This window comes from Toxotes jaculatrix, chromosome 6 (assembly GCF_017976425.1).
Source record: "Toxotes jaculatrix isolate fToxJac2 chromosome 6, fToxJac2.pri, whole genome shotgun sequence".
NCBI classification, from domain to species: Eukaryota; Metazoa; Chordata; class Actinopteri; family Toxotidae; genus Toxotes; species Toxotes jaculatrix.
The window spans coordinates 8219777-8232700 of record NC_054399.1 but is presented as its reverse complement, the minus strand read 5'-3'; the positions used below and the strand labels follow the sequence as shown (position 1 = coordinate 8232700).

Below are 12924 nucleotides of genomic sequence, written 5' to 3'. Positions count from 1 at the left end.
GGCTTGACCGAACGTGTCAGGGTTCAGGGCAGGGGCATCTCCCAGCAGCCCGCAGGCCTGTGTGCGACATCGGCTTTTCTGCGGTGGTTTGGGATTTGTGGAATGGGAAGTTCAGAGTTCCTGAACAGGATGTGGAGTCACTGCCGCAGCGTAAAGCCCCCCCACCCATACTACAGAGCTGACTTGCATGAATCCGCATCTGGTGAAGATAGGAAGCACTTTTTTTTTTTTTTTTTTTTTTAACATCTGGAAATCTATTTGTCTCTGTCTATCTCCCGGTGAACCGTTTCTAAGCGCGAGTATATCCAACTCGGGTAAGTCGGCTTTAAACCATGTGTTACTTTTCCTCAGCTTGTGTTATCGCATCGTTACAATGTGAGTTAGTCCAACAGCTGTATGCTTTTTCAGAGTTTGTTGTCGCAAACGTTTCACATAAACGTTTCACATCGCTACTAAGTCTTAACTTTTCATAAACGAAAATAACTTGACATCAGACAAAATTCTTCTCACTTTATCTCAAACGTGTAGCGGCATTGCAGCTGCTCTAAGTTTCTTTTGTTGTGTGCAGACAGCCCAGGGGGTTGATGTTAACTTAATAACAGGGTGCTCTTACCCCTCTGTTGTTTTGCCTGCCTGAACATGCACTGTGTAGCTGGCGTTAGTGCTGCACACAATGCACAAGTATAATTTCACTGTAAACTAGTAACTGGTACATGCTCTCATTTCTCTTTCATTTTATGCATCTTTGGCTTGATGATAGCTCAGTAAACACACCTCCTTCTCTTCCTCACCACACAGATTCAGGTGATGACTCACCTCGGGACTCTCCTGCCAGCCCTGCTGCTGGTTTTGTCTGTGGCCGAACCTCTGAGCAGCCCCGAGGAAAATGAAAATGAAGTCCTGAAACACGCGGAGACTGACTCCACCAAGGGCCAGGTCAGTGACCAAGGAGATCCTCTGTACTATTTTAAAGATTCTGGTGTTCAGCTTTCAGGATTACAAGTGTCCTAAAAACAAGATCCCAGAAGTGTTGTTGGATATTGAAGAATACTGACAGCTGTAGAAATAATGTTAATTTATTCCTCAAGCATATAGGCAAACAGACTTCTGTGATTTAGTTTTTTGTACTTCTACCGGCCTCACTAAAGAGCACCTGTCGATCAGACATACAGCGCTTCCTTGCTCCTTTGTAAACTATTACAAACATCCTTTTTATGTGTGATGGCATGAATTAAACCTAGTTTGTTGCTCTCTCTGGTTTTCAATCAGGTGGTTGAGAATGCAATCGGAAATCTCAGTGAACCCACACCAAGCCACACACCCACCACATGTGAGTTTTTTTCCTGCAATTTCTTTTTCGACTTGCCCTTCAGTTTCTCCTAAAATTGCCCCTTTTTCTTCTACATTAGCAGTTCCCCTGACTACCACAAATTCTCCGAGCTCCAGTCTTGTTCCTCAGTGTCCAGGAAACCAGGTGATGCTGGAGAGCAGCACCAGCTGTGGCTGCTCATCTGGCATGGTGAAGGTTGGTGACAGCTGTACCTGTCCTGTGGGCTTTACTTTGGAGGGAGCTGCAGAGTGTAAAGGTGAGAATGGAGAGAATCAGCAGCAGAAACCAGTACTTAAAGTTTCATTAGAACATGAATAAAATCATTACTGCATTCAAAGGACAAATATGAAAATGTAAAATGATTTCCAACATGTTTATCCTGTACAGGATTTCCATCAACATACCACATGCAGCACCGTGACACCAGCACATGTTTTATTTGCTTATGTTTATACACTGATTGCAGTTAGATGCGGTGAATTATCTTCTCTCTATTCAACAGATGTTGATGAGTGTGAAGGAGAAGCGCCAGGACCATGTGGTCTCCACGCCAGCTGCACTAACATCGCTGGCTCTTACTCATGTAGCTGTCTCCGTGGTTACCTGATGGGTGCTGGAGGGTGCCAGGGTTCGTCAACATCCGTGTGTGTGTGTGTGTGTGTTTGTGTGTGAGGCAGAGAGGATGTACTGTATGAGTGTGAGAGCATGTTGGAAGGAGAATTTCAGAAATTATTATCTGTATCATTCAGCCTAAACTGTATGGTCATAATGTGTATGTGCCTCATGGGTTTACAGATATAGATGAATGTGCTCTGGCTGCAGTGACGGGCCTGCAGGCCTGCCAGGGTGACGCTGAATGCAAGAACACCCCTGGTTCCTTCACCTGCTCGTGCCCTGTGGGATATGTAATGGCCCTAAATGGACAAAGCTGTGTAGGTGAGCCTCATTTTGACGTCCTTGGTGTGTTACTATGGAATGTGGATGTACAATGTACAGCATATTCAGAGCACCTACACTTAGGCAGCAGTGAGATGTGTATGGGCGTTGGAAAATATATTTACAGAATAGCAGGCAGAATTCTTGTTCACAATTGATCAGAACACGTACAATACCCCCCCCCCCCCCAAAAAAAAAAACATATTTATGGAAAAACACAGGTTGAGATACAAAATAACCTTGAATTACTTGGAGAGAACTGAAGGATGATCATAAAAGGTATACCTCTGCAACTCATGTCATACTGACGAATCCATACAAGACTGTGAAATGAAAGCTTCTTATTTTTTTGGTTTCTCTCCACTGCAGATGTGGATGAGTGTAGCTTCGAGGAACAGTGTCGGCGTGAACTGGGAAATGTGTGCGTGAACACCCCTGGAAGCTTTATATGCCGGTGCCAGCTGGGTTTCAGAGCGGAGGCCCCCGCCTGCGTTGGTAAGTCTGTCGTTAAGCCTCACCGCAGCAGGATAAGACCGATGCCGAGATTTGATCTGGTGTCGTTATTTTTTCATATTTCACTCAAGTTCCCCCAGAGTTAATAACTTGTGCTGACATGAAGGAAGTCTTTGCAGGAATAGTGAGCTTTAATCTGCTGCTTTGCTGCTTGCCTGCTTTGTTCCTCTTTGTTTTTGACTCCCAACCCCTCTTCCACCTTTCCTATAATGACTAATTTCCCCTCTTATCATCTAAATCTGATCCTTAATACACTTATCACTTTTTTTTATACCTTCCTTCTGTTTTCTCTGTGACTCTGCTGCACTTCTGGTCTCTGGTCCTCTATAGGTCCTGTGTGTCCAGATTACACCGTATGTCAAGGTATGATGCTTTCCATGCTTAACACATGCTGCTTGCCAAATCATAAGCCAAGTTTTGAGTCTTTGAAAAAGGTCGTCTTTATAGGAGTGTTGTTAGATATTGTTATTTTTGATCCATATTTTACAATGTTTTCCACAGTTACCGTTTGTTCAAAAATTTCTATTGGAAAGTAATGAGAAGTGTTGAGTTAAACATAGGGGAATAAAGGATCTGGGAAAAGAAAATATTGTCTTAAATTAATGCAGCAGCGTCTCATAGTGTTATAGGGACAAAATTTGACACCACTTTGCCTAATAAGGACTTGATTGAGGTTTGATGATATGAGAATGCTTTGTTAACTCTGCTGCTTGGAGCCAAATTGGGGGGTGGTGAATTGCACAGATAACAGTTCTTTTTTAAACAATGATAAACTATTTTATTGCAAATTATCATATAGCAATAAGTCAATGAAAAAGTCTGAGACTATATGTATCACTCTCTTCCTCTGTCCCTCATCTCTGTCCCAGATGTGGATGAATGTACGGAGAGTCCTGCGGTGTGTGATGGTCAGGGTGTGTGTGAGAACACGCTTGGGAGCTATAAGTGTGTTTGTCGGCCAGGTTACCGGGGAAACGGCACACACTGCGAAGGTAAGCAATTAGTGCTGACTTAGCTCCATGGGAAAACTCTATTTCCTGTAGACGAGGTCAGTTTCCCTGTGTGCGTGTGTTTTAATGCTCGCTGTTATGCCTTCCATTAAAATTATCCCGAGTGGCAGAACAACGTTTATTGAATAGAAATGAACTGAGTTTTGGAACTGATTTGAAAAAAAAAAAAAAAAAAAGCTTGTGCTCTGTCTTTCCAGATGAGAATGAGTGTGCATCAGGTGGTCATGGGTGTGATACCAACGCACAGTGTGGCAACATCATTGGCTCATATTTCTGCCAATGCTACCAGGGTTTCAATGGAGATGGACACTCTTGTTTTGGTGGGTAAGCGGTGTGGGTGTGGGTGTGTGGGTTTGAGTGTGTGTTTTCCATATGTGCATACCATGAGTAGTACTTAGTACCATTAAGTGTCTGCCAGTGATACTTGTGTCATACAGACAACACTTGGTGTGTGCCAGCAGCACTTCGACACACACAGCACTCACCAGACATCAGCCCTTTAGGATTGTCCTTGTTTACAGACGTTGATGAGTGTGCCATGAACAACGGCCACTGCGAACACAACTGCACCAATGAACCAGGAGGGTACAGCTGCCAGTGTGCCTCCGGATACCAGCTGGACCAGGGTGGACACAACTGCACAGGTAAAGCACGGGTCAGGAGAAGGGCCTTGATCCATTCACATCAAGAGGTGGCATCTGAAACAAGTTGTGAACGCAACACTGACAATATCATCACCTTCTTTTTTATTTTTTGCCTTTATTGGACAGTTAGTAGTGAAGAGGTGGACAGGAAACATAGGTCAGAGAAAGAGAACATTACATGCGACAAAAGCCCATGGCTGAATTCAAATCATGGACATTTATGTCTTTTGCTGTAACCATTCAGCCATCAGAGCACTCTGCCTTTTAAGATGATATGGTGGATTTAGAAAACAGTTACTTATTTGCACAACCAGCAAATAGAGAGCAACATTATTATTCACTTGGAGTGTGCATAGCCACTTGATGAATGTACATCTAATATTCACTCTTAGCTTCACTCTTAGATACCACTTTTTACCAGCTCCTGAGGGGAATGTTAGATAGTCTTGCTGTTTAGTTCTGTTGTTTGGTTTTGCCAGGCAGGTAATGTACGGTGGGTTTTCAAAACTTGTTATCTGAAAACAGCTTCCTATTGCAGCCAAAAAGAACCCTATGAGAGGAGTGAGAGGAAGTTAAGTTACAGACCAGACAGTTAAGCAATGACCTGAAACTCACTATAACACTCTGTAAAGCAGAGGGGAGCAGATTTAGTTGATAATTATCTGTAGGTCCATGATTACGAACAACCCCTTTCACATTGTCACAAAAATATTGATTATGGCCACTTATTAATGAGGGGTGAGTTAGTGGCAGTAACAAGCTGATTACTTTTGCAGCCTGTGAAGGAACTTATAGGCTGGCTTCCTGTGAACAAGATGAGCCCTAATCCCCAATTTGCACTCAGGTAAAGGGGAGTTCAGAATCACAGTAGAGGCCAGCAAAGAGATTGTCTGTCCCCAGATCATCCTCAACAGCCAGTGCCACTTTTCGTCCGTGGATCCAAACAAGCCACCTCTTATTAACTTGTCCTCTGCTGCAAACCCCTCTCACCTGGCCCTCCAAGCTTGTTGAAACAAGTGCTAAAGTGAATTACAAACAGTGTTTGGCTAAAGTCTGAATGAGCCCCTTACATGGAGCCATGTTTGATCATCACAAAAGAGTTAAATAAATGTCTCTGATCCCCCAGATGTGGACGAGTGCTTAGCGCTGAATGGGACCTGTGAGCATATTTGCGTCAACACTCTTGGATCTTTCCAGTGCTCATGCAGGCCCGGCTACCAGCTGCACATCGATGGCCACACCTGTGTGGGTCAGTCACCCGTCGACACTCATTCACTTCTCGCCGCTGTTTACCCACTCGTTTTCAGCCATTTAAACACGATGAGCATCAGCAATTTACTAGCATACAGAACAGGCAAAAACTGCCATGAATATGTTATCTCACTGTTTCATTTTGTCTGTGCTTGTTTGTGTGTGTGTGTGTGTGTGTGTGTGTGTGTGTGTGTGTGTGTGTGTGTGTGTGTGTGTGTGTGTGTGTGTGTGTGTGTGTGTGTGTGTGTGTGTGTGTGTGTGTGTGTGTGTGTGTGTGTGTCTGTCTCCATCTCTTCTGTCCAGACATAAGTCTCCTAAGGGCGCATTTTGGAAGATTAGAGAGATGACAAAAAGCCAGACTGAATCTGTTGCACAGGGGAGATAAGGGTGTCTAAAAAGATGTTTACCTTGTGTGTGTGTGTGTGTGTGTGTGTGTGTGTGTGTGTGTGTGTGTGTGTGTGTGTGTGTGTGTGTGTGTGTGTGTGTGTGTGTGTGTGTGTGTACTCAGACATTGATGAATGTAAACTCCAGAATGGCGCCTGCTCCCACACTTGCACCAACTTTCCAGGAGGACACACTTGCCACTGCCCTCCTCCTCTGCTTTTAGACATGGACAACCTCACCTGTGGCAGTAAGTTCATTACAGAGTTGACATTCTTTTCAGTTTTAAATGTATATTTGTCATGACTAGCCCCTAAGGGGGCTGTTCTTTGAACTCTTTTGTTTTGTTTGGATCTCTTTTGTGGACATTTGGACCTTTTCAATTTCTTGTTTAGTTTAAGTTTTGTTCACTGTTCCTGTTTTATTTTGAAATCATGGCCCTTGTGTATCGTGTCTTGTTCTACTTCCTGTCTTTGTCTTGTTTCCCTCCTTTTGTGATTGTCTGCCCCGCCCTAATTGGTTTCACCTGTTGCCCATTGCCTGGTGTATTTAAGTCTGGTTATTTCCCTGTGTTCTTGTTGGTTCGTCTTTGTTCCTTGCCTGAGTCTGTTTCCTTGCCTGAGTGTGTGTCTTCCCCGTGATGGTTCCCGTACCTGTGTCTTGCATTTTTTTCCCCACCTTATGGACTTACCTTGGTTTCCTCTGTTTGCAAGTAAGAACGTTTTGTATTTTCGTTTGGTTTGGTCTCTGAGTATTTTTTTCCTGCATGGATGATTTTTGGTTGTTTGACTTTTGTTCCCTGGCCCTGGACACTTCCAGTGATTTTTGGTTCATTAAAAGACTTTAAGTTACTCCTAGGCTGTCTTGGGGGTTATTGCTTTTGGGTCCTGGCCTGATCCCTTGTCTTAGCATAACAATATTGTCAGATTTTTACTAAGAAATTATGTTCAAAATTTGAATTTAAGAAATTTCCATGGTCTTGTTTTCCAAATGTTCCATCTCACTGCAGCCAAGATTTCACAGTTAATCTGACAGTGAAATACTGATGTTAAAAATGCTCCATAAACATAGAACAGACTTTCTAACAATATTTTTTTGCTTTAGGACTTGTATAAAACTTTGGGTATAGCTTCTGTTACTGTAACTTCACTCTTATTATCAGATAAGATTAAATAAAAGATTTCTCTTTAAAAATGCTTCATACTATTTTTTAAGCAAATTATATAATTCTACAGAAAACACTTCATGTTCCATGACTTTTAGCATAGTTTTTCTTTAAGATCATTTCTTTTGCACCTGAACAGATGTTACATCTTGTAAGCTGAGGAATGGCGGGTGCGACCACATATGCACTGTGAGGGCTGAGGGCCAATTCCAGTGTGGCTGTCGGACAGGCTGGAAGCTGGGGGAGGACCTGAGGAGCTGCGTGGGTGAGAATTCATTTTCACTCCTCACAGTTCCACCACATTTGTTAATTTGTTACTCTGTTCTGGTGACACTGTGGACTCTGATATATTTAGACCTGCAAAGTTTTGATCCAGAAGTGAAGTTGTTTATTTAACCATTTCATTGTATTTTTTTATGGATTTTGGGAACAGCTTATGTTATTTAATGTGAGGTTATGCAACAAAGTTTGACGGGCTTTTTTGATATTGAATACATAAAATGTAAAGAAAAAAAATCAATTAAATTCCTTCAGACCTCACTAGGAAATTCTAGAAACGTTTATTGCTGTAGTCTTTCAGATAAAAACAGTAAAGAGCTGGAAAGGTTTGCATAGATCTAATCAGCTTCTCATCCATTTCACACTCACCAGGCTGAAGGTGTTCATAAAAAGAAATCACCTCAGTTGGGAAAAAGGAAGTGCGGAAATTTGATTGGCTGTTAACAACTATGACTGAATGGTTCAGCTGTGGCCAAGTTTTCTTAGACACTAAACTTTCTCTGGTCACTCAGCCCAGAGGGAAATGAACAGGCTGTCTTATAGATTGTTGTGTCGAGGTTTAAACGCCCACCTGCTTAACTCTCTCTGTCCCTCTGTTGTCATGAGATGTGAACGAGTGTGGGGACTTCATGAACGGAGGCTGTGAGCAGCTCTGCGTGAACCATCCTGGTGGGTTCAACTGCACCTGCAGGGAAGGGTATGAAGTTCGAACCGATGATCTCACCAAGTGCCAGCGTGAGTCAGACAACATACATCTCATGCAGCGATCATGATGGATCATGCAGACAACAGTATTAGCAAAAAGGGGCTTATTTATTCAGGTTTTTATTCAGTTAAGTTAGGCATAAAAAGTTATGCTCATTAACTTCTCTGCTTTTCCAGCTGTGTGTGACCCTCCGTGTCAGAACTACGGATTGTGTGTGGCCCCAAATAGCTGTGACTGTCCTCCAGGATACCCTGGTGTGGGCTGCTCAGGTACAAACCTGCACTAAGATAAGATAAATCTTTATTGTCGTACATGGATAGCAAATACATATATTGGTTATATTCTGGCAGGATAGGTGCCAATACATTATTTGAGCTGGAGGTTGTGATCACATTCACAAAATAATGTAATAACAGTCAGTGAGAGAACCATTGCTGCTTTAAGTATTATCTGATGATACAACCATCATTATGATAAACCATCAGCAAAAGATGGAGAGACGGAAATGTCAGCTTTGCCCACAGATAAAGACAAAACATGATATTAGTAACAGTTTTAAGATGATGAGCAGGAAGATGTCAGAGGGACAGCATATTTCAAAGGTTTCAGTTGTATGCCCTGCCATGGAAATTACTGCAATGACCAAAAAGACAAGACTCTAATCTAGGGATCCATATATTACATGTAAGTTTGTGAATGTTCTACACAGTATTTAGTGTCTTGCAGACAGAACATTGGCTGGTGGATGGTTAAGAAAAGCCTTCAAAAAATAGCCTTTAAGTTTTTTGGGGAATATAAAACATGCAGATTTAATTTGTGTCTCTCTAAGTTTCATTTTCGTGTGTCGTTAAGTGTCATATTGAGAGTGAGATGATTATAGGACCCTGATAGGGAGTCAGTATGGTGTGAATGCAAAACCTTACACTGCTGTGAGAAATGGATGAATGAAACAGAATAATATCAGCGTTGGTTTGTGTGCGTTTCAGCCATGTGTTCTCCACCCTGTGCCCATGGAGGTACCTGCATGCGCTGGAACAAATGTTTGTGTCCTCCTGGATGGACCGGAGCAGGTTGCCACACAGGTAAAGTCTTACATGAAAGTTAATGGAGACTGCACCACTTCTGTATAAATAAGCACTGTAACAACAGTGTTTCTAAACACAGGGGGACAGGTATTATATTAAAGGACCGGTGTGGAGCATTTAGTGGCATCTTTTTTAATAATATGTCGGCCTTTTGTGTTTTGGCTGCAAACCTTATAACACCAAATTTCTCCACCTGGTTATAATTGAATTTACTTGAACTGCATTATATCTTTTAGCATTTTTATCTCTATTTATCCTGCTTTGACTTTTCTTCATGCTTCTTTCCCCATGCCTCTGTCAGCGGTGTGTGAGTTGCCCTGTGCTAACGGTGGTCGCTGTGTGGGGCCTGATACCTGCCAGTGTCCCTCGGACTACACCGGCCACCAGTGTCTTTTGCGTGAGTAACAAAACCACCAACACATCTAGCATCAGTTACTCCAGGCAAGCCGGTACTTCTTGGGGGAAGCTAGATGCCTGTCATTTCTTGCCTCCAGGCTTGTTAGCAGCACTGCATGATAAAATGTAGAAGGAGAAAAAATTCAATAGTGTGTGTGTTTTGTAGCCCTGTGCACTCCTGCCTGTCAAAACGGGGGAAGATGTGTGGATGTCAACAAATGCACATGTGTTGGCGGATGGCAAGGCGCTCGTTGCCAGATAGGTGAGCTTCCACACGTTCATGGTCACTGCATCTGTCCATTGTTACATGATGATGAAACATTGCAGTAAGCGAGCATATTCTACATATATCTGATTTAAACCTGTGTTTTAAATATAATAAAACCCAAACCTGTAAAAGAATAAAATAACAGACTGTTATCAAAACAGAAGTCATGAGAATTGTCCCCCTCTTGTGCTAAATTATGCAAAGCAGAAATTGCTGCCATGTTGACCACCAGATTAAAGGGATACAAGAAAAAGAAATATTTCAGTTACACTTTTTTTATTTGTGTGAAATACTCGTACATGTTCGCAGTCCCCTAAAAATCCTTCAGATGAAAGGGTCAGAAAAATTGGGAACTAATGCCTTATGATTTGCTGTTCTCCAGGCAGCCAGTCAGTGGTGCTGTTAGTGCAGCACCAGGCCCACTGCTTCAGTTCAGGCCTGCAAAAAAATAATCAAATAAAATAAACAGACCTTTATCCCCAAGGTCATGTTCCTTACAAAGCAAACAGTCCAGTGTAGTAAACAGCTCTCCTGCTCACTGTGTGCTGTTGCTTTGAGGTCATATATAATGTCCAAATTCAAATGAGACACAATAAATGTTCTCTTGTGATGTTCTGTGAATTTCAGCCATAAACTTTACTGCATTTTTGCTTTGTGAGGTGAGGGAGGTGACAGTGTTGTAGAGTTGAGCTGGATTACTGTTGACTAAATTCCTGTTTGCTCTTCCCTGTCTCCCTCAGAGCCTGTTCAGTGTCAGAAGCCTTGTAAGAATGATGGAGTGTGTGTTGGCCTCAACAGGTGCCGCTGCGCCAAAGGCTTCACTGGGAGCCTCTGTGAAACGGGTTAGTCTTTGTGTGTGTGTGTATTCTATGTGTGTGAAAGATCTTTGCCTTCACTTTGTATTAAGCGTCTTGCCATGTGCTGTGTCTGTAGCGGTGACCACCCCTTGTGTGCCACCCTGCCAGCACGGAGCCACCTGTAGTCCTCACAACACCTGCACCTGTCCAGAGGGCACTGCAGGCCTGCGCTGTGAGAGACTGTAAGTATGAATACCAACAGCAGCACGAACAGAGTCACAAATAACACCCGTTTCTGTGTGATCTTCGGTCAGTGTTAACCGGGCTGCTATTCATCATTCTCTCTTCTGAGAACAGATGAAGCTTTCTAAAATACATGGGAGCACATCCATTGTTTCCCTTAGTCAGAGCCATAGTTACAGCTAATGTCAGCATACAATTAGGCCTGTGATGTTCTTTTCCTTTGCTGGTACAAATGACAACGCTGTGTTTTCACAGTAGTATCGAATAGCTTGCTAAAAAAGACCAAAGAGTCTTCATGAATATTTACTGTCAAGATAATTATCATAACGTGAAGCATGCTGCTTTGCCATTTCTGTTTTTGTCTTGAGAGTGAAACGTCTTTCAAAACATCACTGCCGAGCAGTTGAAAATGTGCGTAGGTTTGGTCAAAGAAAAACAAAAACAGTTTCTGTTCTGAAACAATGGCGTGGAACAAAAGCAACTCTTGTAAGAACTAACCATTGCAATCATTTAATAACGTTTTCAGCCTACAGATATAGAGCCATCATGTAATTACAATACTGTAGCTTATTCTCATGGATGTGTCTTTGTGTTTGTGTCCTAGGACGTGCCCTGTGGTCACCACGGTGGTCAGTATGGCTCGAGCGGTGAGAAAGGCATTTAGGGAGAGTTATGTTGACCGCTGTGGACCCCTGGGAGTTCAGCTTTGCACTAAATACAGGTTACTGGTATTCCTGTTGCTAATACTGATACTGCCTCCAGCATAAAGTAGTTCATGAAGTTGTTCTCTTCTGGTAGGAGGAGCAGATGGGTGAAAGTTACTAACTAAAATATTTAGTGATACATTTATTTATTATTGTATTAATGAACTGACCTCCAAGATTTTCTCCTCTAGATGCACTACATACTTAACCGTGTCATAACATTACTGATAAATAGTTTTTCAAGGTCTTGAAAACTGTCTTGAAGGTCTTGAAAAACTATAACATAAATAAATGTAAGTAATATTTGTGGATTAGAATTTAAAAGGCGAAATTAGATCACAGCGTAATTATAGAACAATGTGACAAGGCTGTGTCTGCTGTGTGGTTGTTTCCAGGATAAACCAGGCACGCGTCTACCTGCAGGCTTACAGGGTGGGCTACAAAATCCAGTGTCCTGAGACGAAGGGCAGATGAGCCATGCTGTCTAAAAGCTCCTTGTCATGAGGAAACTTCACGTACCAGACAACAGTTTGGGCATCAGACAAGAAGTGAAATGAGACAAGCCTCCATTTTGACATGAAAAGGGGACATAATTGTATCATAGAGGCTGTTTATTTGGTTTGTGATATATGTAGACAGTTATCTCAGTTTTGTATACAATCATATCTTGTTTACATTTCATGATAAATTTTCCTTTTTAAATCAAATGTACAATGAATTCGTTATTTGTAATGTTTGTATATGGCAGCTGAAAGTTAAAACTGATACTGTTACACTTATTGTCTTTTTACAAAATGATCTCTGATCTCTTGTTAATGATTGTCTAATAATGACAGAGAAAGGTCGTACTGAAAGAGTTCACTGAATATTCCCAATAAAGATAAACCGATGCAAACACATTCACACGTTTTTTACAATGACGGCTTAGACTTCAAACTAGAATTACTGTGTTGATGCTGGGACAGGACCACCCCTAACAAAGCTTATGTACTTAATAACAGTACTCTGTCAACTTTTTATTAGTCTCAGTTTGAAGTGACATAAAAGAACTGCAGTGTGTGAGTGTATATCATTCTTATCACTGTGTAGTGCTGATATCTGCCCTCTTATCCTGCAATTTTTATATGTAAGCAGGTAAAAGGCTTCTGTGCAAAACACACTGATTCATAGACGCTAGATGTTGGCAAACGTACTCCCACAGTTTTAAAGGTGAACA

The 12924-nt window shown here is 42.1% G+C and overlaps 1 protein-coding gene and 1 long non-coding RNA gene across 2 annotated transcripts; both read left to right on the top strand.

Annotated features, from left to right (window-relative positions):
• Positions 1–187: 187 nt before the first annotated feature.
• On the top strand, positions 188–1330 carry LOC121182969. Its single transcript, XR_005894180.1, has 3 exons — positions 188–314; positions 799–936; positions 1270–1330. It is a non-coding gene; the product is annotated as an uncharacterized LOC121182969 (long non-coding RNA).
• A 136-nt stretch (positions 1331–1466) lies between these two features.
• On the top strand, positions 1467–12703 carry si:ch211-221n20.8 (fibrillin-3). Its single transcript, XM_041039666.1, has 20 exons — positions 1467–1586; positions 1833–1958; positions 2126–2266; positions 2636–2761; positions 3110–3142; positions 3649–3771; positions 3987–4109; positions 4311–4433; positions 5560–5682; positions 6193–6315; positions 7370–7495; positions 8116–8244; positions 8392–8484; positions 9202–9297; positions 9602–9697; positions 9863–9958; positions 10705–10806; positions 10898–11003; positions 11609–11725; positions 12104–12703. Exons 1-20 carry the CDS (start codon positions 1478–1480, stop codon positions 12180–12182), a joined length of 2190 nt encoding a protein of 729 aa, XP_040895600.1. The 5' UTR covers positions 1467–1477; the 3' UTR covers positions 12183–12703.
• Positions 12704–12924: the final 221 nt, after the last annotated feature.

Excerpts from the sequence above, each read along its gene's own strand:
- si:ch211-221n20.8 (XM_041039666.1), top strand. The coding sequence starts at position 1,478 with ATGCTGGAGAGCAGCACCAGCTGTGGCTGCTCATCTGGCATGGTGAAG. Across the intron at positions 5,683-6,192 it reads CGATGGCCACACCTGTGTGG|ACATTGATGAATGTAAACTC; the intron begins GTCAGTCACCCG and ends GTGTGTACTCAG. Across the intron at positions 10,807-10,897 it reads TGGGAGCCTCTGTGAAACGG|CGGTGACCACCCCTTGTGTG; the intron begins GTTAGTCTTTGT and ends CTGTGTCTGTAG.